This window comes from Trachypithecus francoisi, unplaced genomic scaffold, assembly GCF_009764315.1.
Source record: "Trachypithecus francoisi isolate TF-2019V2 unplaced genomic scaffold, Tfra_2.0 Lachesis_group6, whole genome shotgun sequence".
NCBI classification, from domain to species: Eukaryota; Metazoa; Chordata; class Mammalia; order Primates; family Cercopithecidae; genus Trachypithecus; species Trachypithecus francoisi.
This window is the reverse complement of record NW_022681471.1, coordinates 28,066,029-28,090,550: the sequence shown is the minus strand read 5'-3', so window position 1 is coordinate 28,090,550 and position 24,522 is coordinate 28,066,029. Positions and strand designations below refer to the sequence as shown.

At 55.4% G+C, this 24,522-nt stretch overlaps 1 protein-coding gene across 1 annotated transcript in view; it reads left to right on the top strand.

Moving 5' to 3' along the window:
* The window catches only part of ATP2B3 (ATPase plasma membrane Ca2+ transporting 3), a 66,048-nt gene extending 42,452 nt beyond the window's left edge, over positions 1-23,596 (top strand). The window contains 12 exon segments of the mRNA XM_033202015.1: positions 727-811; positions 813-844; positions 847-936; positions 1,641-1,808; positions 1,811-1,851; positions 5,526-5,535; positions 5,538-5,582; positions 5,585-5,620; positions 5,623-5,705; positions 7,909-8,020; positions 10,157-10,309; positions 20,616-23,596. Of these exon segments, the coding sequence (XP_033057906.1) occupies positions 727-811; positions 813-844; positions 847-936; positions 1,641-1,808; positions 1,811-1,851; positions 5,526-5,535; positions 5,538-5,582; positions 5,585-5,620; positions 5,623-5,705; positions 7,909-8,020; positions 10,157-10,309; positions 20,616-20,935 (1,175 nt within the window). The 3' untranslated portion in view covers positions 20,936-23,596.
* Positions 23,597-24,522: the final 926 nt, after the last annotated feature.

The window sequence follows — 24,522 nt, the reverse complement described above, 5'->3', positions numbered from 1 at the left end:
ATCAACTTGGTCTTTTCAAAACAAATTTTTTAATTGAGATAAAAATCACCTAACAAACTTCACCAGAACCATTTGAACCTTATGAAAGTAGCTAACTCAGAGGTTTATATTCCTCCTCAGTGTCGAGCAAGCATTGCCACTATTCCCAGAACACTCTCATCACCACCCCAAAGGACACCAAACCCCGTGAGCAGTCACTCTACTCCCCGAACCCCAGCCCCTGGCACCCACTCATCTGCTTTCTCTCTCTATGGATTTGTCAGTTCTGAAGTTTCCTATGAATGGAATCAGACAGTACGTGGCCTTGTGTGTCTGGCTTCTGTGAGGCTGATTTTTACCAACAACTCAGAGGAGCTGAGAAGGAAGGTCCAGTTCAGAGTTTCTGCCTCCTCCTGCCCCTGAGGTGCAGGAGACAAGGAGAGCACCCTCACTCTGTTCCCCCAGTGGCAGACCCCATCGTCGGCTGTTTTGTGGTCTGGGTTTTTCACCTCCTGCGAGGGATTTGGAGCACACCTGCTGCCAGGAGAGAAGGGGAGGCGGGCACATGACAGCCCAAGAAACGCCCTGCTAGCGTAAAGGCAATGTAGGGATGGAGATGTCTGTTTTCATGGGCATGAAATCCTGGTGATGTGGACCCCATGAGGAGCCCCCAGGAGCTACTGGGTTTCCACCCCCAACCTTCCCGGGCAGGCGGCCCATGGAAAGGTGACTGCCTCCTCTCCGTAGGACTCTCCTCTCAAGCCGTGCAGATGTTATGGGTGAACTTGATCATGGACACGTTTGCCTCTCTGGCCCTGGCGACAGACCACCCACGAGTCGCTGCTGCTGCGGAAGCCGTACGGCCGTGACAGCCCCTCATCTCCCGCACCATGATGAAGAACATTCTGGGCCATGCCGTGTACCAGCTCGCCATCATCTTCACCCTACTGTTTGTCGGTAGGCTGGCCAGGGGCACACGGGAGGCCTTCGGGACACTGTCGCCACCACCTCGGGCTCAGATTTCTGTCTGTGCCTCCACTTGTGTCTCCGGGCCCAGTACGGGGTGAGACGCTGCAGTTCTTGACTGGACGGCACACAGGGGAAGGAGCAGATGGGCCAGGCTAGCAACCCTGCAGCCAGGCCTGCTGGTAGCCTATAGCTCTTTCTCAGCCTCTCCTCCCAGGCCCCTGAGCAGCTGAGAAACAGTTCATGTCTTGACATCCTGCCGACAGCTGTGTAGAGTAGGCAGCCTCTACCCAGCCCCAGAGTGGCCATGGTAACCCTAGGAGCAGAACAGCCCACATTTGCCCTGTGAAGATTGCTCCTGCGGAGTGACTGGGGTGTCGCGCTGGAAGCTGTGAGGGAGGGGGGCTTGCAAGAGACAGGAAGAGAAGGAGGGCATCTGAGGATAGCCAGCATTAAGAATCCCTTCTTAACCTCTTCCTTCCTGCCCTCAGGCTCAGGGTCTGGCCCCTGCCCAGTGTGTCTCAGGACTTTGGTTGGTTGAGCCTGGGGTAGGTGTGGCTGCCTTAGGCCTTGGCTGTGAGCTGGAGTGGCCGTCCCCTGAGACAAGGGACCCATCTCGGGAGCTACACACCACAGTCTCCATCCTGTCATGCCTCTGAGTGGTGACTGTCTGAGTGGGGAATGTTGCTTTCCAGGGGAGCTCTTCTTTGACATCGACAGCGGGAGGAACGCGCCCTTGCATTCGCCACCCTCAGAGCACTACACCATCATCTTCAACACCTTCGTCATGATGCAGCTCTTCAACGAGATCAATGCCCGCAAGATCCATGGCGAGAGGAACGTGTTCGACGGCATCTTCAGCACCCCATCTTCTGCACCATCGTTTTGGGCACTTTCGGGATTCAGGTAGGAGGGGCGGCTCTACTCTTGGCATCTGCCACTGCAAAAGGTGGAGGTGGTGGGCTTCAAGGCCTCATGTCCACCCCTAGTACTGGCCTCCCCACCTCCACTCCCAGAAGGAGCCCCACCCCACCTGGCTTTCTTGTAGCCCCCTGTCCTCTCTGCATGTCGGAGCGGGCCTTCATCTTCCAAACATTGCTGGCCTTGCCCTGGGTTAGCGCACTGGTTTCCAGAAGGGTTTCGTGAGCCTTCATCAGAACTAAGTTTTCTCACAGATGCTGAAAGGAGTCCTCCCTGGCTCCCTCTAGGTCTGCCGTTCCCATTTCTAGCACTTAATTCCTTGGCAGAAGCTGCCATAGCTCCAGAAGTTTCTTTTGGAGATGCCCTCTGTGCCCAATGTTGACACACTAACCTCTGCTTCTCACAGTGCTGTGGACAGGCTGGTCAGCCCCACTGTCTAGGAGGGGCTAAGTGTTCTAAAATATAGTGTATTTGTAGAACAAATGAGGTATAGTAAGTCCACAGCCTTTGCTGTGCTTCCCTCCGGGAGGAGCAGGTGAGGCAGGGCTGGTAGGCTCAGGACTGGCTAGGTTGCATCATTGAAGCAGTTCTAGGGCATGGGGTGCTCCCTGGCTGTCTGGTACCTGGTCTTGGGTAATGAGCACAAGGGGATAGTGGCCCGGACTGTGACAGTCCAACAGAGGACAGGGCCAGTTTACGTTTGGAAAGCTCACCCCTGGGAATTGGATGCCTCCTGAGGAGGCAGGAGGCCAAGGCAAGGTGACCCCAGCAGGTTCTAGGGTCCTCCAGAATGAGGCGCATCCAGCGTGCCCACAGGGTGGGTGTCACAGCCTGTCCTGCTAAAAAGGAGCATGGTCAGTGGAGCTGGGCCCGATTCCGAGGCTGGAGTCAGTAGTTGCCTGGCACCCCGGGCGGTGGAGGCCATGTGCTGCTCTGTCATGGCACCCCCGGCCTTGTGGTCCTCTCGCAGGGAGCAGCCTGTGCACCTGGGCGAACCGACCAGGGTGGCTGGGCCTTCAAGGGGCTGGAGAACAAGGGTGCCTCAGGAGCCGCAGCTGGACCTGCCTCTCTCCCACTTGCCCTTCGCAATTGTCATTGTCCAGTTCGGCGGGAAGCCCTTCAGCTGCTCCCCCACTATCCACGGAACAGTGGCTCTGGTGCCTGTTTGTTGGTGTTGGGAGCTGGTCTGGGGACAGGTGAGTGACAGCCCTGCCCCTCATTCCAGACTGCCCTGCAGACAGCTTCTGTGACGGACCCACTTGCCCTAACCCTGCTTCAGAGTCTTGGGGCCCACACCCCAGGAAGCACACTGCTGGCTCTGGCCTGTGAGACATCAGCACCCAGGGACAGGCCACAAGGGAAGGTGTCAGCAAAATAATGCAAAGGAACATGGCTGGGATATGACAGGGCCCAGGAAAACTGCCCACAGCTCCCCTTTCTATGATAAGAGCCAAAAATTGCCCCTTCAAAATGGGTAGGTAGTTTGGGAAATCCCCACTTATTTAAATCAATCAAACGGCACCCTGATCAATATCCATGGGTGAAAGGAAAGTCCCAAGAAATTAGAAATATTTTGACCTGATGGAAAGGACAGAAAGCCCCACATCGAGTTCTGTGGGCTGCAGCTGAAGTCGCACACCGGGAAGTGCTAGGACCCCACAATTAGATCAGGAAGAAACAGCCTGGGTATTCAGGATTCGCTTATCTCTGTCTTCATCCGCTCCGACTGCCACAGCAAAATACCATAGACTGGGAGGCTTAGACAACAGACACTTACTTTCTCAAAGTCCCAGAGGCTGGACATCCGAGGCCAAGGAGCCAGCGGGGCCAGTTCCTGGTGAGGGCTTCTTCCTTGCTTGCAGACAGCCGCCTCCTCACTCTGTGCTCACATGGTAGACAGAGGGAGCAAGGTCTCTAGTGTCCTCCTCTCCTAGGAGCATTAATCCAGTAGGATCAGGGCCCCACCTTGGTGACCTCATTTAACCTTGATCACTTCCTTACTCCAAATCCCACGCTGGGCACTAGGACTTCAACACATGAACTGGAGAGCACCGTTCAGTCCATAGCATTCTGGCTTTGTTTCTTTTTTTTTTTTTTTTTTTTTTTTGGATAGGGTCTTGTTCTGTTGCCCAGGGTGGAGTGCAGTGTATGATCACAGCTCACTGTAGCCTTGAACTCCCAGGCTCAAGTGATCCTCCTACCTCAGCCTCCCAAGCAGCTGGAACCACAGGCACATGTCACCACACCAGGCTAATTTTTGTATTTTTTGTAGAGATGTGTTTTGCCATGTTGGCCGGCTAGTATTGAACTCCTGACCTCAAGTGATCTGCCCCCGCATTAGTGTCCTTGGGGACAGCCCACCCAGTTCCCGTTCCTCTGTTTCATGTTCAGAATTCTCAGAATTCTTCTTTCCCTCTGCTACTGCACCCCACCTCCCAATCACGCTTTAACCTGGTTGCTCCATGGAGTCCCTTCACTTCCCAAAACCTGGACTCTAACCACAGCCCAGAGGGATGCCAGGCCCTCTTCTTGCTCTTCAAGCTCCCAGGCCACTGGTCTTCTGGTCCCCCCGCCAGGAACGTGGTACCAGCCTGTAGCTTGGCCTCTCAGGGCTACTGGGTTGTCCTTTTCATTTTTAACCTTGTTCAGTTACAAAGATAAAATATGTTTAAGTGAAAAATGAATAGAAGGGAATCTCTGTGAACCAGTCCTCAAGTCCCCTCCTGGCCACAATTTGACAAAGACACTGGCATAGACACACAAGACAGACGAGACATCTTGTTCTAGAACTCCATGCCCATCATCCCTTTCTGTGGCTTCCCTGCGTCCTTCTATACTGTTCCCCCCACTTCCCAGTGGCCTGCAATACACAAAGCCATGCCCTCTCTTCACTCCTGCCAGGCTCCTTATCCGGTCACCCTTTCCAGCTGTCACCCTCCTTGTCACGTCCCACCCTCCCTAGCCCCCAATGCATAGGTCTTCTCTAGGCTGGTCTTCCCCCAGGAGATGCCCTCTCTAGGAGAGACTAGGCCAGAGCTCCAGCTGTCCTCTCCCAGAGGAGTTGCGCAAACAGCACCTGTGTCTCCCAGCAACAGTGTGGAGCGACATGCAGGGAGTATTGTCAACCAAGGCAGCTCACCCGGGCCCCAGTGTCCAGAGCTTTTCTTGGGGTGGTTCGCAGAGCCATGCCGTGGTCACATGGCTAACCTCCGTCTCCAGCCCTCTGGAGGTCCAGCTGTTAGTGTAGACTATGGGGCACAGTACCCAGCCCCCAGCCCCAGTGAGCCATGCTGCTGTCAGGCAGGATGTTCCAGGGGCTTAGCGATCCCTCCCAGGAGGCCTTGCTGCACAGCGCTCCACTCCGGTCACTCCCCGGACCCTTTGGCTATATGGAACTCCATGGAGGAGGGGCAGGCCCAGAGTTCCACGTACTCCTGAATAATGCATCTCAGCCCCCCGGGGGGAACACTACACCGGTTCTCCAGGGGCTGCCAGTTCCCGGGGGGCTGCTCTAGCTTTACTCCCTTTGCTTAGTCACACACAAAAAAAATGACATCCTTTGGAGGAAGGAGGCCGGCGTCTCCCTCTGGAGGGGGACCTTACGCCAGGCAGAGTTGCTCAGCCCGGCTCTCACGGCCACTTCCGTGTCGCTCTCCCAGGTCATTGCCACCATCCCACCAGTCAGCTCAAGTGCCTGAAGGAAGCTGGGCATGGGCCGGGAAGGACGAGATGACCGACGAGGAGCTGGCCGAAGGCGAGAAGAGATCGACACAGCCGAGCGGGAGCTCCGCAGGGGCCAGATCCTCTGGTTCCGGGGCCTGAACCGGATTCAGACACAGGTAAGCCCCGCCTCGCTCTCACCCTGGCACTTCCCCCCGAGAGGTAGAGGCAAGCTGGCCATCAGCAGCCCAGAGCTGGCCGTCTGCACCCAACACCCACAGGGAAACCCTCTGGTCTTGCTGCCAAGGTCACAAAAATAGCTGCCAGTGGTCCCCTTTGCCATTCTGGGGTGTGTCCGCTGATGGCTGTGGCACTGAGGTTACCTCTCCCTGACACCTCTTCAGAGCCCAGGCATCCCCCATAGTAAAGGTTTGTGTGGGTGACAATGGCTCTCTCAGAGGCACAGGCCAGCACTGTCCTCATCACTGCTGGGGCTCCCTTTACTTGGCGGGAACAGCCCCAGGTCATAGGCAAGTGACATTCTCGGGAAGACAGGCCCATTTCAAACAAACAGCCACCAGTGAGCTCAAGGTTCACTGGATGACACTGTAAATGCGATGGGGAGACTTCATTTGGGAAGTGGACTCTGGCCACCGAGTTTGGTCCTTTCTGCTCATCCAAATCACCAAGGGTTAGGGCTGGCCAAGACCAGGGGGTTAGCTGGTTCTCTCTGAAGTCAGATAGCCACCATGCCACCAGTATCAGGCGCTTGCCAGAGCTACCCTGCTCCCTTGTTCCCATCCCACTCCTCCCGGCCAACATTTTTGCCAGAATGCTCCAGACTCGCTGTGTCTCCACACCCCTCCCTGGAACTCTCTTGTGATCCCACTACAGCCTGGCCTCTGCCCACCACTCCCCAGAAACGGCGCTCGCCTAGGTCTACAAGGCTCCCTTCCGGCTCCTGGGGTCGGGCTATCCCTGCATCGTTCCTGCCTGCTGTGGGCACTGCCTGGAGACTTGCTGTCCTCACCCGCCTGGCACCCCCACCTCCTGCTCAGCCCTCGCCCCACCCTGCTGTGGCCCTTGAGTGCTGAAAATCCTGGCCCGGGAGGAAGAAAGAGCCCATGGGGACCCCACCTGCGCCCTGGCCCCTCTCCCACTGCAGCCCCTGCAGCCTCTCCTTCATGGCCTGCCCCTCCCCCAGCAGCCTCCAGAGGGCCACCCAGCATGCTTCACACTCCACCTCCTTCTGCAAGGCCTGGGCCACCGTCTCTCGGTCACAGCCATCACTCCCTGCCCCTCCAGGCCCTGTCCAGGATCCCCAGTTGCAAAGCCCCTGACATGGAGCGACTGATTCTCCTCCCTGAGGTCCTGCCAGAGTAAGGACACCACTGCACACTTGGCTGCAGAGCCAGGGCCCGCCTAAGCCACCAGCCCCAGCTCAAGCTGAAATAGGCAGGGACTGAGGCCACACCCCTTCCCAGGGTCTGTCACACATCACCAAGGGCTTGTCCCAAGGAATCATCCATGCAACTTGCACAAAGCTGTTCTCGGTGCCCTGGGTCCTGTATTCCCTCCCAGTGGTCTCAAGGGCCTAGTCTCAAGGGACCCAGCCTCAGGGCAGCCCCACTCCCCGGGCCTCAGCCTCCTTTGCTTGCCTTGGCTCAGTTCAGCCCCTCCAACGCCGCCCTCTGCAGTGGGACTGGTGGAGCCTCTCTCCATTGTCCTAAGGATGAAGTCCACGCTCCTGACCATGACCTTCAAGCCCCTGCCTCTCGGTGTCACCCCAACCTTCCTGCACCCCTGCACCCCTGGCTGCCTTTCCAATCATGCCCTCTGCCCGCCTGTGCCACTGGCACCTCCCCAACTCCCGCTGCATCCCCTGAGGCCCTCATGCTTACAAACCCTCTCCGACTCCTCTCACTCACACGGGCTCCTTGCAAAACTTTCCAAGCTACAGAGTCCCCGAAGCCACAATCATGCAAAGTTGGTCAAGGGGCACCAAAGAACTCTACATTTAAAGAGCCCCCCAGGAGTCCAAGGGGCCTCTCCAACTGAGAACTGGGAGATGAGGCTGGCATCCTAGGCACCCAACACAGCGTAGCCTGGAAGATGTCTTAGGTCTGGACTCCGAACACTGTTACCTATGGCCTGGCCTGGTCAGAACACAGAGAGCCCTGGTGATGAAGGAGAGCAGGCTTTGTCGCCAGATGTCCTGTGTCTCTCCTCCCGTTGCAGGGGCTAATGCCTCAAGCACAATGCCTGGACAGGCCATGGTGCAGCACAGATAGTCCTTCTCGATCCCTGCAATGTATTTCTGTGCTAAATCTTAAACACATCAATGTTAGAAGCAGCACTCCATCTGCCCCAGTGCCCTCCTAGAGGCCCAACTGTGCCTTCTACGAGACCATGCCTATGAGCCTCCAGCTGCCCCCACATGGGCTGTTGTGCTACAGAGCCCAGAGCCCAGAGCTGCCCAAGCCTGGAGTTGGGGGTGAGGACAGCAGGACCTTGCCCCTCGGCGGCCCACTTCACTCCTGCCGCTGCAGCCAAAGGCAACGTTAGCTTTTCCAGCAGCTGAGACAACAGCCCTGCCCTGACCTGAAGCATCAGTGGTGTCAGTGGTACCCTGACCACCTGTGTGTCTCCTGTCCTCTGTATGTGGGGGCCACTGCAGCCTGGCTAGTAGAAGCGGGTCCCATCGGTTGAGTCTTAGAGTTCCAGCTGTTTCAATTGTCGGTGCTCACAGAGACACGGGCTGGTGAGTCCCCTGCTTTACCTACGAGGAACAGGGTGCACTCCTTCCCCTCAGCACAGCCATCTGACTCTTCCATGGGTTCCTGACCCCCATGGTTTTTCGCTTTGATTTTGTCACATCATCCAACTCACCATGTTTCTCAGGAATGCTGAACCAGTCGGTTCTTTTGCCAGCTATGTAAGAGCATCTGCTCTCTTTGATTCGAAATACCTGCTTGAAAAATGGAGGTAAAGCTTGGGAGAAGCCCGTCAGGTTGTGCGTATGCCCCAAGCCAAGAAAAACATTTCCTAGGCAGCTGGCCCCAGGTTTCTGTGTTTGGGAACCACAAAAATCGCTCCCCAGATTTTGGAGGCCCACACGCTTTTCTGTTGCTAAGTGAAGGGATTTTGTAATCTGCTCGCACCATGGTTCCATGCTAACATATCAAAGCACCAGATGGACAGGGTGTCATTCCAGAATAAAAGAGTCCTTCAAACCCAGAACATGTAGCTTTTTGAAGCGCTCATGACTCGGTCTGTCTTTTTTGCATCCCATAATAACCCAAAAAGAAGCTTCATTAGCGACTGGGCCTTGCTCCTGGCTCAGCTCTTGGGCTTCCAGGTATGGGGTGGTGGCGACTGTGGTATTGTCACTGATGTGGCTCTCCCACTGGGACACCGTCTGTAGCCAGGCCAGACCAATGCAAATCCGAGGCAGGAAAGGCATCTTTCCTATCCCTCATCACTTTTGCCACAGCAAGAGTCCTCTCCTGAATCTAGACAGGAGATCCCCCTGCAAGCCACCATGACGCCATCACGTCAACCATCCTCCTTCCGTGTGCTGATATACTCAATATGCTTCCTCACGGTCGCAGCCAGTGCCACGAGGTTCCCCTTGTGACAAGCGAGTGAGTGGGATGTGCTGGGCAGAAGGGGACTGGGCAGGCTGAGAAAAAGGAGTCCTTTCCACAGCGTGTCAAGGGTTGAACTGGCGTACATCCTCATTTTGGCTGGTGCAGGGGGAGTCTGAACACTCAAGCTGCCTTTTCCACGAAGCCCTGGCCCGTGTCAAGACACCCAGATGAACCTGGTAGCCACCACATAGCACTGCAGGGCTCGGGCTGGAGCAGGTAGCTTTGGGCTCCAGATAACGCACACTGGCTTTGCTCTTCACATCATCTCCAGCAAGTGGACATGAGTCCCCATGCCAGCCAAGGGCAGGTCAGGAAATCCAAAGACACTGGGTTAAGGCCCTCCTGCAGGCCTCAGTTTCCCCAGCCTCGCTTCCCCTTCAAGTTGTAGGAAGCTGTAAGAGTGGGGACAAAGCGAAGCCATGGCTGCCAGTCGGTGGGAGAATCCCCTCCTCCGCTAGGTCCATTCTTCTGCTGAGGTTTCGAGCGGGGGGCGCCCCCCGCCCAGTCACTCGGATGAGCCACAGAAGCTGGCGGAGATGGGCAGGGGGACAGAGCATGGGGCGCAAGTCCTCCGGGTTAGAGGAAGCAGGGCGGGTTCTAATAGGAGCCTGTCATGTCCCTCAGGTGTGTTGGGGAGGAAAAAAAAGGTTGAGAACTATGAAGTACTTCCTGACAAGTGGCTTGCAAGGGGCATTTCTGACATGTTTGCAGTGTGCCCTGACTTGTGACCCCCTTCCTTCCCAATCTCATGACCACTAAGCATCTGCTCAGCAAACCCTCTCTTGGTGGGTGGCACAGAGGCTGGCCTCAGTCAGGGCCCTGTCTAAACATTGCCAGCTCCCAGTGAGCAGGGTGACCTGGTGAGGCTTTGCTGTCACCCTATGTGCCCAGTGGTGGCCCCTATCCTCGCCCAGCCCTCCCCTCCGCGATAGCCTGGACAACAGTGCAAGCCAAACTTTATCTCATTTTCTCTCCCACAGATGAGGTAGTGAGTACCTTCAAGAGAAGCGGTTCAGTTCAGGGTGCTGTGCGCCGGCGGTCTTCGGTCCTCAGCCAGCTTCATGACGTAACCAATCTTTCTACCCCTACTCACGCAATTCTCTCTGCTGCCAATCCCACCAGTGCTGCTGGGAGTGAGTCTTGACTTCCCTTTTCTCTCATAAATGGCATCTCTGGGGAAGAATAAGCCTCCCCAGCTCGGCCTTCTCTCTTTTCCAGTCTTGCATTCCGCTCACCGTGGCTTTTCTGTTCTTTCTTTACCGCCCTGTCCAGTCCTTCCCACCCAGACGGTGTCTCTCGAAAGCCATATTCTTTTATGAAACGTACTCAACCCATGGCACTTCCGGACCTCCCGTTCTTTGCTTTGTTTGGTTTTTGGGTTTATGTTTAGTGCTCCTTGTGCCATTGGTTCTCTTTTCTTGAACTTGTCTGCCTTTGCCGATGGTTCTTCATGAACTTGGGCCACTTCTGGGGGTGTCTGGTGTTAGGCTGGGGCCTTGCTCAGTGTTTAGTGGTGCAGCGTCAGGGCAGCACGCGGGCTCAAGGCCACCTTTCCGGGGCTGGAGGGGTGGTGGGTGCCTTTCCCACACTGTTTGCCACAGAAGAATGCAGCCTGCGTACCCAGGAACTGGAGCGGCGCTTCCAGCGTCCTCCTTAAAGTGGTTTCCTAAGGATGCTGCTGTCGCCTGTCCCCAGGTGGGCTCAGTGCTGGCCAATCACTACTGCACAGGTGGCGCCTGCCCTGCAGGCCTTGCCCCAAGCCACTGGGTGTTAGAGGTGTCCCTAGAACTGGCGCTCAGAGGCCGGGCATGTGGCCAGGTGTTCCTGAAGCGCCTTCACTCTTTCCAAACGAGCCTCAGGATCAGGCCTTAACCCGATCCTTAACCCACACTCTCTCCCCTCCTTCCTCCGAGAAGCTGAGAGAAACCACTTTTCTTCAAGACGTTGCCACAAAAAGTTCCCACCACGTTGGTCACAGTTTAAACAGAACCCAGGGGCTATCCTAAGGAGGTAGAAACTTCCATAATTGCTCACATCTTTTTACAAAGACAAAGGGAAAGCCACTCTATCGCTGACCCCACCGCCCTGATGGGAGAGAATGCAGGGAACCCAGTGGGTCCAGCCAGGCAGCCTGCTTTTTCCAACAAACTCAAGACAGTTTATACACCAAATAGTAAACCTTCACGCGTGGGCCCAGAGCCCTTGTCAGGATGGTTCTGTGCTACCTCTTTCCTTTCCTTCTAGCAAGCCCCCGAAGCGCTCCCCTCTGCCAACATGAACACGCCACTCCCCTGCAGATGGGAGTCCTTAACCACGCCTTTTTCCATCACAGGACTCTCCGGCTTGATTTCTTTCTTTCTTTTTTTTTTTTTTTTTTTAGGAACTGGTGGAGAGGTCCCTGGTGGGGGTCACCCCTCCTCTTGAATAAGCTGTCGTTTTGGGCCACTCTGTCCTTTAGGAAGGAGGAGGGCCATCCTGTCCCCCTTGGGAACAGAGCACTGTGCTGCTCACACACGCGCGCGCGCACCCACACACACACCAGTCACACACTCCTTCTGCAAACCACAGGCCATGCACACCTCCAGCTTGCTGCACACTCATCATGGTGCCACCACCCTGGTCACAAATATTGACCAACACTGTGGCGGTTGGGCTGAAAACAGCTGGCGCCTCCAGTGCCCTAGACGTGGGCCCAGAGGGGCCTCGCCGTCACTCCACCCAGAGAGGCCGACAGGAGGCTCTGCCAAGTCAGTTAAGGCCAAAAATGGTTCGTGGCCTCCCAGCACCTTCCTTCCTGGGAGCTGAGGGGCAACAAGGGGCATGGCTGTGCCTCAGCCTCCCTCCCTCTTGACTTCCTCCGTATGTCTCTTTGCCATCTCTCTCTGTGCTTCCTGTCTGTCTGTCCATCTGCCCATTTGTTGAGTTAAGGGGAAGGCAGCCACCACGGCCCCGCTCCACGCTTCCTCGAGCCTTCTCCACAGCTCTGGCCTCATCCCACCCCAGGACCAGCTCCTTGTCCCTCTCCAGGTCCAGCCCAGCCTCAGTGGGGCCTGCTGTCTCTTCTCCCTCTGGATTCCTCCCACTTCCTCCCTGGGGGCGGCTCTTGCTCCTCTCTTCCTTGGCTCCTAGCACTTCCTTCCTGCCTTCATTCCGTGGCCATCTGTCCCCCTCCTCCCCACCTCCGGAGCCTGGCAGTGCCGGGTAAGTAGAGTGGGAGAGACGCCACCCCTCCTGCTGTTCACGAGCTATTCCATGGGGGCCCTAAGTGGCGGATAGCCAGAAGGAGAGCAGCTGTCCCTTGCACACTATGTGCTCCAGCAGAAGGTGGGTGGCAGGGCCCTCTGAAGAGGCCCATCCCAGCTGAACATCAGCATCCCAGAAAGGACTCTGCCGTGGAGGAAGATGCTGGCTGGGGACCTGGCAACACCAAGGACGTGCCCACTTCTGGAAGCCACCTGCCAGAACCACCTCCTGCCATCATCACAGTGCAGCAGATTGGTTTAGAACTCAGAACCCAACCCCCACTCCACGCTTCAAGGACCCTAAGCAATCACCAAGCCCAGCACCCTCATCCTAGAGATCAGGGGAAGGAGGTTGTCCCCAAGGGCCAGGACCTGCCCTGGGTCCCATAAGCAGCCAGGCCTGGCAGAGTGGGGACTAGCACCAGTGCCCACCCTCTACTTGGAACTTTCTGGTGGATGAGAGATGCTCTGAAATCTGCAACAGAGCTCCCCTAGACAAGAGGGCTGCCCCGACTAGGCCTGCAGGGGCGTCAAGTCACATGGTTTCCTAAGGCAAACTCAGTTTCCCATCCTCTTTGCCTGCTCCAAGCCAGCCTGCCTTTCAGCCCACCAGGAGTCTGGGGCTTTTCTGGGCACTGGAGCTGCCTTTGTCCCAAGCCTTTACCAATGAGGACCTCAGGCCCTCCAGGGAGAAGGGCCAGGGGTTGGTACCATGACATCCCCTCACCTGTGCCCCTGGGGCCAATGCAGGAAGTAGCAAGGGGGTGACTAGGAGGGGTCTAGAGATTCGGGATCGCTGGGGCTCAGTGCTCACACACTTGAGCCCTCCCCACCCTGTCTAACCTCCCATGCCTTTGCTGCTTCTGGACTCAGGAGTCCCAACATAGGCCCCGTCCCTCCTCTGTAGCATTGTCAGACTGTGCCGGCCACAACTTCTGATCCCCAGCTCCAGGCAGCCTCCACTGCCCCTCCCTTGCCCAGTCTGGTGACTACCCCGCACCATGCCTCAACTACACACCCACACACCGAGGCCACAGAATCACTATCCCTATTGGATGTCCATATTCTGGAGAGCTGCCAGGGATAGCTGGTTCAGTTGCTCAGGTCTACCAAGGGTAGCAGGCCCAGGGGGCTACGGGTCTGCCCCTAGGAGGGACAGGAGGGTGCGCGATCATTTGGAAAGCCCCCCCAAAGCCACTCGAGAGGACTTTTATGTCTGTTTTCCACTAGGACACACAGACACACCCCAGCCACTCATCCAAAGTCTATCCTTCCGGCAGCGCCAACACCAGGCCTGTGTGAGATGCTTACTATTGGAGTCGTTCCTGAGATGCCACCTGACCTGGCCCAGCAAAGGGCAGGGGTTGGGCAGCAGGCCATGAGTCTGGTCCCATGTGGCCACTGGGGGTCCCTCAGGGCCATTTAGTTCTGGTTAATCATTAGCTGGAAACAGATCACAGCAGTTGCTTGGTTTTATTGGCTTTGGCAACATGAAAACCGTGTGGTCAAAGGGGCCGAACCGGGCCACATGAGTCCCAGGCTTTCCCTGGACACTCCTTTCCAGGGCCCAGGGCGACATGCTCACCACACTCACAGCCCCATGGTGGAAGGAGTCTTGTTTTCTGGAGTTTGCATTCTCAGAAAGATCATGTGCTTTGAGCCAAGCCTCCCTACCTGGTTTCTGGGAACAGTGTATTGGCATTTTTTTCTCAGATCTTTGACAGTCTGCACCCTGCCTCCATGCTGGAAGCAGTAGTAGCCCTCCCCCAAGAGCCCTGCCCTGCCCTAGGCTTTCCTGGAAACCTGGGCCCTACCACAGGGGAATGCCCTTCCAGGCAATTCCTAAAGTAGACACCAGAACGCAGCCTAGGGCAGCCCGGAACCCCTGGTCCAAGGCCCTCCCCATCAGGCACTCCGAGTGTGGACTCCCAAGCTGGGAGCCAGGGCCAGAGACCTCCCAAGTTTAATTGGAGGTCCCACACCTGGATTCAGCCAGTACAGAGGCAAGGGCTCAGCTGGGCCTTCCTCCTGGGTCCTCTTTAGTTCGAGCACCCAACAGGCCTGGGACTCGCCGCGCCCAGGTCAGTTTAGCTGCTCAGTGCTGATGTCAGGAGCACAGGCCTAGGCTCACACGGTCCTGGGCATGAGTGTGCACACAAGGTGGGAGGCAATTTTCATGAAACTTGCCAGCTGCAAGCAGTTCTGGCTTGCCAACACACACAGAACCATGTCTGTCATTTCCGTTCTTTGGTTCGATTCCTTGGGGAAAGAGCCAGCTGTGGAGTTTGCATTTTCATGTTTCCTAATTCAAGCATGTGACATCCCCATGGGGTAGAAAAGGGCCTTCCCCTTGCTCTTCCCCCACACAGGGAAGTGAGACCGAAGTCATCTTCTCCTCCGTGTTCAGGCTATCTGAGCTTGGCTTCTCATTGCCTGAGTTGACTGATGGTTCATATTGCCACAGGCTCTTGAGACACCTTTGTCGCTTTGAAAGCGGGGTTGTTTTGGGCCTGGAAACCCTAAAGTTCTTGGCGAGAAGTTCCCCATGGGTCTCCCTGGCTGCTGTGTTCAGAATCTGCTCTAAATGCAAAGCTCAGATGCCTGGGGAGCTGACAGGTTCCTGCCTCCAGTGGAAGGTTCTGGACCGGTGGTTGGTGCTGAGCAATGGATAGGCAGGGAGGAAATCGACCAGAAGCATCGGAGCTCTGTGAACCGTAGTGACTGAGACTGAGCAGAGAGCTTGGAGCCCCCTAGGCCAGCTGGTGCCCAGCACAGAGGCAGCAGGATAGGGCTTGTTTCTGCTTGAGGAATTAGAAAGAAGAGTGAGAAGGTATCAGGCACAGCTTCTGTCGTTGCCGTTGTCACTGCGGCTCAGGAGCCTTTGATTGTTCTCTTTTCCTTTCCTTTTTCTACTCTTCTCGATCCTTCGCTTGTCTCCCTGCTTCTGCGGCCCTTCTTCACCCTCATCCTCCTCCCCAGCCCTGCACTGCAACTCCAGCACTTGAAGGCTAAGCAGGGGCATGTCTCCCCATGTCCCCATGCACATGGTGGGCACCTCCACTCCAGCTGGCTGGCAGTGGCATCGCACATGGCACTCCATACCTGCACCCCTTCTGCTTTGGCTCAGTGTGGCCAAGGATGGGCCTTGTCAGTCTGTGGAGTCACCGGCCCTGTGTAAGGCTCAGAACTGCTCATCCACACAGGTCAGGAGCCCGGGCCAAGCCCACAGCACCCAGCGTGTCTCCTCTGGGCAGCTGGTAACAAACTGCCAGGGACAGCCTCTCTAAGGATGCGTACTTGAGCTAAGTTCAGAGGAAGGAGAAAGGCCAGCCAGGCAGCAGAAAGGGCAGGGGTCACGGCTCCGGGGAGCCCCTGCATGGGGCGTTCGGAAACAGCTCCAGCCAGCTGGGCATCGCAAAGTGGGCAAAGAGCCACGGTGATGGCCAAAGCCAGCACAGGAGACTGATGCCAGGCCGTGTAGGCCCCAGGCATTCAGCCCCGTCCACTCAGCCCCTGCTGGGTGCAGTGAGCCAGACAGACAGACCCCTGCCCCAGGGAGATACCTTCCAGTGAAAGGCGGATGGAGGGGGCACTTGAAGGAAGAAGCAGAAGTGGGCACCGTGCTGCTGGGGGAGATAAGAGTGAGGGGAGCCTTCCCGCTGTGGGGTGTGGCCAGAGCAAAGGCCCCCAGGTGGGATGTGCTGGAGGCTGAGGGGTAAAAGAGGGCAGAGTGAGAGAGACCGGGGCAGGCTCTGAGGGCCACAGCCAGTGGAGGGCTTGTAGCCGGGGAGACCAAGACACGCTCTGGTTTTTGGGCTGCCATGCTAAGGGCATGGAGGGGTGGGGACGAAGGGCAGGTTCTGGATGGCGTTTGAAGGGAGCCACGGGGCTGGGGCCAGGGGGTTGGGCCTGCTAAGTTTGAGACCCAGCTTAGACGCCTAAGTCTGGAGCCGGAGCCGAGAGGCTGTTAGCCGGCAGATGGAATGGAAGGCTGAGGGCCAGAAGAGAGTACCTAGACCCAGAGGAAAGGCCGTCGGGTGTCAGGGATGGAAGAGGAGGAGGGGCTGGAGCAGTGTCAGACAGCGCTGGGGGACTGTGAGGTGTAAAGGACTGTGGCCTCTCAGGGCCATCAGCCGTGATGGGGACACAAGGAGGTGGGGACACACAGTGTGGAGCCACGTCGCCTCACCCGGATGAGATGGGGAATCCCCCAGCCCAACCTGACCGTCCTAGGGGCATCTCTCCCTGAAGAATGCTTTCTTTTCCTTTCTTTTTAAATTCTCCTACAGTGAAATGGGCTTTTGGGGGTACAGTTCAATGAATTTCCACACAGTCAGGACGCGGGCCAGTTCCATCGTCTACTGGAAGGTTTGGAGCCAGATGGGGAACCAAGAGTCTGACTCGGCAGCCAGAGAGAGCTCCGAAACTCCACCTGGAGAAGGGACAGGAAGGATAGAGGGCTTTGCTGGTGGGGGTTGGGGTCCCAAGGGGACCCCAGGACCCCAGGCAGGACATAGCAGCAGCAATGGCGGTGGGGAGAGGCTCAGATGTGGAAGATGCTTTTGAGTTAGGGTAGTGACCACAGGACACGCGGATGTCTGGTGCATAGGGTCAGGGCGTCAAAGTGCCTCTGAGGTTTGGCCAGAGCCCTGCACTGGGAAGGCTGCTGGTGGGCAGAGTTCAGCTGGAGCACTGATAAGAGTCCTCCTTGGGCCTCCTGCAATTTGAGAGGTCCTTTAGGCATCGAAGGGGGGACACCTGGGAGGCAGCCAGGGCAGAAGTCTGGCAGTCCAGGAAAAGGTGGACGTGGTGCAGCTGGTATCTGCAGTATTACGGTGACCTGATGGTCTATAAACAGCATTGACAGCCTTGGGGGCCATGAGATTCCTTTGGGAGCAGTAGAGGGGGGCGCGCCCTGGGTTGGGAGTAGAACAGGAGGTGGTGCAGGAGCCTGAGATGAGGACAGAGTGAACCCAGGCTGCTGGAAGGAGGGCATCCTCGAGCACCCAGGTAGGAGTGCAGCCCTCTGGGATGGGCCTCTCTTAGAAATGTTTGCTGCTTTCCATTGAATCAATCTCCCGGGAATTGACTGCATCCTTCAGGTTGGGTGGGCTGAAAACACCCTACCCTAAGACCAACACCAAAACATTGTTTAATGGCCCAGGATTAGAATGCAGGGAAAATAGAGCCTGGAGAAAGCTGAGTCACTGTCAGCTGTAACAGACTCACCAGGACTCCAGCCAAGCTTAGCACCCCCGAACAGCAGAATGTTGAGGGGCAGCCCTTCCATCCTGCAGTGGTTCACTCAGTCACTTGTGCATTCCCCAAGTGTCTGCTGAGCAGCTGCTCTGGGCCAGGCTCTGGTGTTAAGCCACAAACAAGGCAGATGCCATCCGGGAGGGGCACGCTGGAGCAGCCGGTGGGACCGGAGTAGCAGTAGCAGCAGAAACCCAGCCTGGAAGGAAGGACTGGCTCCGTGGCCTGGCTGTCCTTTGTGGAGGTCTTTGGAGTTGAGCCAGGTGCTGTGAGACCTGTGCATAGGTTTGAGCAGGGGCCTGGCCTGATCACATGCCCCAGGTCTGAATGAGGCCACCAGCTCAGCGAGGAGAAGGGTGTGGCCAAGGTCACCTGGTGTACTCACCCCACACGGCCCTGGGGTCAAGGCCTGCAGCGTTCTGTCCTTTTTGTGACTTGACGGGCATGGGCAACAGCTGGAGTAGGCGATGTCCCAGGCAGCTTCCATACCACAATCCTGTACCAGAAAAGGCCTAAATAATGAGGCAACATCTGCATTGGCTACAAAAAGTGAATTCTGTTTCTTTTCATTAAAAATGTTAAAAATTCTCAATTTCTGTGTTACCCCTAATTCAGAAACCAGTCTGGAGATAAAGGCCTGAGTGAGAATAGCTGGCCATCTGCTGAATCCAGAGAAAATCCTAACCAAATTTCAGATAGGGTGCTAGAAAATTCCAATGTGGAGTTTTTTGGCTCACTTTTATTATTATTATTATTTTAAATAGGAACAGGGAGTATCACTCTGTTGCCCAGGATGGTCTCGAACACTGGTCTCAAGCGATCAGCCCACCTCAGCCTCCCAAAGTGCTGAAATTGCAGCCGTGGACCACCAAACCTGGCCCTGGCTCACTTTTTGTACTGGAGAGGTGATGAGGTTGGCATCATTTCAACTGTTCAGGAGCACTGTGCTTTGCCTAGCTGAGCCCCTGCAGGGCTGAAAGAAAGTCACTGAAAAAAGGTGATTCATTGTCTAAACTAGGGGGCGGCTAGCTTTTCCTATACAGAGCCAGAGAGGAAATATTTTTAGCTTTCCAGGCCTGGTCTCTGCTACCGTGACACAACTGTGCCCTTAAACCAGTAGAACTTTATTAACCAAAACTAGCAGAGAGCTGGGGTTAGCCCTTGAGTGAGCCCTGACACCTTGTCTAAATCCAGAAAACCAAATCCTAAATAGAACCTTGGCCCTGGGAATGCTTCAGAACTCTGAATGTGTCCACCTGCTCACATAGGGAGGGGTGGACAGGTGTTGGATGAACCCCAGGGTCTGCCTGGAAGCTCAGCGCTCTGTCTGCTGCCCCCTATAGGGACGGCAGTACAAGGTGGGCCAGCTACCATTGGTGGCTGTGCTGACGCTGGCCTGTGCAAGGCCAGGCAGAGGTCTCCCCATCAACTCCTGGCTTCTAGAAGCAGGAAGGAGCCCGGGCTGAGGGGCCAGGGAGCAAAGAGAGGCAGCAAGGACTTGAGTGCGTGAGGCAAGGTGGAGAAGCCAGAGGAGGGAAGAACTCATTCTTGGAGCAGTGCCCTGCTGGAGGGTCAGGGGGCTTCAGAGGTGCCATGAGCTCAGTTGGGGGGCAGAGGGCCACTGTGCTGGGGGAATCTGGGGCACAACGGGAGCTCTTTCCTGCAGGGAGTTCTGCTCATCTGAGGTCTGCTAACTCCAGTGAGGAGGGACTGCCAGGGAACAACACAGAGCGAAGCCCTGGGGGCGGTGGAGACACAAGTTTCGGAATGTCTGACTGGAAGATGGAGGAGGAGACAGGAGAGAGGACGGGGGAGTGAGGCCAGAGGAGCAGGGGCACCAGATTGAACCAGACCCAGTCGGACTCGGGGGCTATGAGGAGGCCACAGGGGCATCTGAGCAGAGACAGGCTTTAGTGGGTGCAAATCAAAAGTGTGGCTGTTTTCGTCTCAAATACCTCCAGCTGGGGACTGCTGGGCTCTCTGGCCTGGAGCTCTGAGTACAGGCCTGGGCCACAGCTCCTGGTTATAGCCAGATGGGCCCCAGCACTGTGGCCAGGGCGGAGAGGTATGGACAGAGAGGAGGAGGGACAGAGCCAATCCAGAGCTCTGGGGCACACAGGGACAGAAGAGAGGGCAGTGGAGGAGACGGGGCCAGAGCAGCTAGTGAGGTGGAAGAGGGCCAGGCAGGGGCAATGTCAGGAAGCCATGAGAAGTTTCCAGAAAGAGGGATGATCATCTGTGTTGAGTGCCCTGAGGAATCAAATAAGACGAAGATGCAGAAGTGGACAGCGCAGTTAGCTGCAGGGAGACTCTGGGCATGGCAGGTCCCGGCTCCAGCCATGGAAGCTGGGGGATGGAGGGAGACCCATGAGAGAAAGGCCGGCAGTGCCCATAGGCTGGGAACTTGCTTATACTAGCAGGTACTTCGGACTTTCTGGTAAGATCGAGAAGAGAGCCCACTCACCAGCATTCTCTCCTTTTCAAATCGTCTTTCTTTTCTACCAAATTGGAATTCAGATTGGGCAGAGACCCCGGAGGTCACCGAAGCCAGTCGTCCCCCCGGGAGGGAATTGGGAGGTCGCAGCCACGAGCCTAGTGCAGCACTCTGGAGTTCCAAAATACCTGCCCAGCTCAGCCTAGAGAAAGACACTGCCATCTTTTCCTGCATGCAGATCGGTTGACGAGACCAAGGCCCACACCTGAATACCCTTTCCAAAGGCAGGCAGAGCCACCCCATTCCGTAGCAGCCTCCAACAAATGGGTGAACATTTCTCATGCCATGACCCCCAGCCATTGATGTGGGTGGAACTTACCAGCACCAGCTGGCCACTGACTGTCTCCTTCCTTCTTTCCTACCTTCCTTCCACCGTTCCTTTCCTTTCCCTTCCTTTCTCCCTCCCTGCTCCCATGTCGGGCCCTGTCCCTCCATCTCCCACTCCAGATCGGGTGGTGAAAGCGTTCCGTAGCTCGCTCTATGAAGGCCTGGAGAAACCAGAATCCAAGACCTCCATTCACAACTTCATGGCCACGCCCGAGTTTCTGATCAATGACTACACCCACAACATCCCTCTCATCGACGACACGGACGTGGACGAGAACGAGGAGCGCCTCCGGGCCCCCCAGCTCCCGTCCCCCAACCAGAACAACAACGCCATAGACAGCGGCATCTACCTGACCACGCATGTCACCAAATCAGCTACCTCTTCAGTGTTTTCCTCCAGTCCCGGGAGCCCGCTCCACAGCGTGGAGACATCCCTCTAACAAGAACTTGTCTCAGCACATGCGCACACATACACTCGGACTCACACGAAGTCACATGCACACATGCACGCACACACACATAGGGACCTGCACACCTGCAAAACGGGGGAACAACTAAGGTGGCTGAAGACCTTTCTGGCAGGGCATTTGCAAGAAGCCAAATCCATTCAACAAGGGTGCAGCCTGCCACAGGCTCCTCATCCGGACTGAGGAAGACGAGGACGGGGAGGAGGAAAAGGAGGAAGAGGAGGACAAAAAGGGGGAGGAGAAGGTTCTTCGTCCAAAGAGGAAGGAGAAGAAGTAGAAAGTGTGAAGAGCTGAGTTCCCCACCTTTTTTTCTATTGATGCTTCTTTTTTAACGAACTACAGTTTTACCGCGTGTTTGCTTTTGGGCTGTGCGGTGGGCAGGGGGCTGCTTTGGGTTTATTGGGAGCTTTTGTTGCACCCATGAAGGAGCAATCAGGTCAGCATATTCATGCAAAAAAAAAAAAAAGGTTGAGTGCTCTGCAGGGCTGTGAAGGGTGCCACCTGAGGGAGCCGCCTGCAAGCAGCCTGCAGCCACAAAGCAATCCGCCCCCAGCAAAAACTAGGCACATCTGCAGTGTGCATGTGTGTGCATGTGTGCACATGTATGTATGTGTGTGGATCTGTACACATGCACATATATATGGCCAGATGCATATTTCAATAAGGAACTATTTACTGGCATGATATTTGCATTCCTCTTATCAGGCATTTTCATTTGGAAATTTCATTATTGAATGTAGCAAAGGTTTTTTTTGCTGTTGTTGTTTTTTGTTCTTTTTTGTTTTGTTTTGTTTTGTTTTCAGGGAACTACTCTGCAAGAATATCTTTCTGGTCAATCCATTTTTGTTCCTCATCTCCCTGCCCCCACCCTTCGTTCCTGCCCTCTGCCCGGTCCTATTGAGATTCCCAAGAAGGCGGAGAGGGGATGCTCCAGGTCTGGAGCATGTATAATTGGAGCATTTGCACTGAGACCCCTGCCAGAGAGGAGAAAACCCTTTCAATTGAAATTTTAATCTAAAAGGAAAAAAACAAAACATTGATGAGAAAGAGTCCTCCAGTTAGTGCAACGGGAGTTTCGTTTTCAGCTTTCTTTGGTTTCTGCTCCAATTCCACATCCTTCATCCTGGCCATGCCCCCAACTTCAAGAGCATGAAGCACTCTTGGAGTTGTGGGTCCTGCCCAGAGTCCAGGGAGCAGCGCCAGCTGAGCACAGGTCCGAGGGGGCGGGGGCAGGGCCAAGAGTTCAAAAGAAGCCGATGGAGAGAGAGGGAGCGTCAGAAGCCCAGAGGAGCTGGCGGTGGGAGAATGACGGCAGGGAGGCAGCCACAGTTCAGACCCTGTCCCCTCAGCACCTGGATGGACTCCCACTGTTTGCTTCGGCAAATGTCGAGGAGTCCTCAGTAGACCACCTCGATGTCTGCTGTGACACCAGAGATGCTATCACCAAAGCACTCTTCCCACCCTAGTCTTTGTGTCCAGAGGCCAAGCTTAAGCCATGAAGGCATGGATTTGTGGCTGAGCACCAGGTACTGAGGGGAGCCTATCCTGGCAGTGTGGGCACCTGGTGGCCAAGCCTCAGTTTCCCCCAAATGAGCAGAGGGGATAAAGAGGGGCCTGACTTTTGCCACCCTCCTGAGGAAGCCCCTAGGTCCACACAGTGATGCCATGGGGGACCCTTGCCTTCTGCACTTGCAGGTGTCACATTTTGCAGGGAGGTGGTTGGGCCTGGGGCTCAGCCGCTGGGAGACAGCTGGGACCTGAGGGACAGAGGATTGGAATGGAAGCCACCAATGTGGACTGGCACCCTCAGGAGGCTTGTCACACCTCCACTGGCATCCACACAAACCAAACAGGAGCAGGCACCATCCCCACTATTACCATTAATGCCATGTCACCCCTCAGCAGGAGTAGTTAAATCTCGGGCAAAAGAATTTTGGCTAGAAAAGAAAATCCCATTTTAAAATGCCAGCTGCAGATAACTCAAAGCCATCCCTTTTTTCTAAAGGGCACATTGAGAATGTTACCCATTTGTAAACTGTTCCCTGATGTCCTTGTTTAGACGATAATAAGAAAATGGGCAACTCCATTTGTTGAGGGTCTTTGTGTTCTTCAACGAGAAATCAAATGTGAGACATTGAAATTGCAGAAGATGAGCTGCGTGCTGCTGCAATCACCGGCTTCTTCTCACTCTGTCGTAGACACACCGATAGGACCAATGGCCAATAGCTATTAAAAGCAAACCCTCACTGCTGCTGTATAAAGTTGCCTGATGTCAATGTCAATCGTCTAGTCCCGAGGTCACCTTTGTGCTGTGGTGTGGAGTTCAGAAACGGGGCACCATGACCTGGAATGTTTTGCTCTTGTTTTTGCAATTTTCAGGCAGGGGGCCCTGTCTCACTGGGAAGCCCCTCTTTATAAAGCATTATATTACCTGGAATGGCTTGGTCAACTGTGTTCAGTTCACAAATATGTTTTACATTTTTATCTGCCTGTTACAAAGATGAACAAAAAAACTTAATGAGAAAGATCACAGATGCATAATAATTAAAGTCTGTAGTTGAATTTCTTAACTTATAGACCAAAATTTCTGTGTATAAAAAAAATGAAAGGCTCCTTACATCCTGGTCTGGGTAACGTGTGTGATTTATTATTTGGTGAATTGACGTGCGGAACAAAACAAAGGTGCCTTCACGCCGCTTTAACAGAGCTGGAGAAGCCATGGGCAGGAGGGGGTTTCCCCTGGGTGTGCAGCAGCCTGGCCGGATGTGTAAGCAGAAGAGGAACTAATGCTGGGATGTCAGGCCCGGTGGGGAGGGGCTCCAGCTGCTGCAGGAGCCATGGCTGCCTTGACTTGAAAGGGCCTGTAGTACATGACCCAGTGGCTCAGGCCCGTAATCCCAGCGCTTTGGGAAGCTGAGGCGGGAGGATCCCTTGGGCCCAGGAATTTGAGGCTCCCTGACACACATGCAAACTCCTCACTTCTTTTATTGTGGTAAAACACAGATCACAAGCACATTCACGGGGCTGTGCAGCCATCACCACCATCCAGCCGCGGAACTTGTTCATCTTCCCAAACTGAAGCTCTGGCCCCGTTCAACCCCAACTCCCCACCCCCCAGGCCCCTGGCACCCACCCTTCTACTTTCTGTCTCTATGGATTTGACCACTCTAGGCCCCTCATACCCTCATAGAAGTGGAATCCTACAGTATTTGCCCTTCTGTGACTAGCATGATGTCCTCAAGGGTCACCCATGTTGAAGCATGTGTCAGAATTCCCTTTTTAAGGGGAATCATACTCCATTGTCTGGATATGCTGCATTTTGTTTATGCAATCAGCCATCCATGGACATTTAGGTTGCTTCCACATTTCAGCTACTGTGGATCATGCTGCAGTGAACATGCGCATGCAAACTGCCCTTCCAGACCCTGCCTTCCATTCCTTTGGGCCTATACCCAGCAGTGGAATTACTGGATCCTATGGGAACTGTAGGTTGAACCTTTTGAGAAACCGCCATTTTCCACTCTCATCAGCAGTGCAGGAGGGTTCCAATCACAGACGCC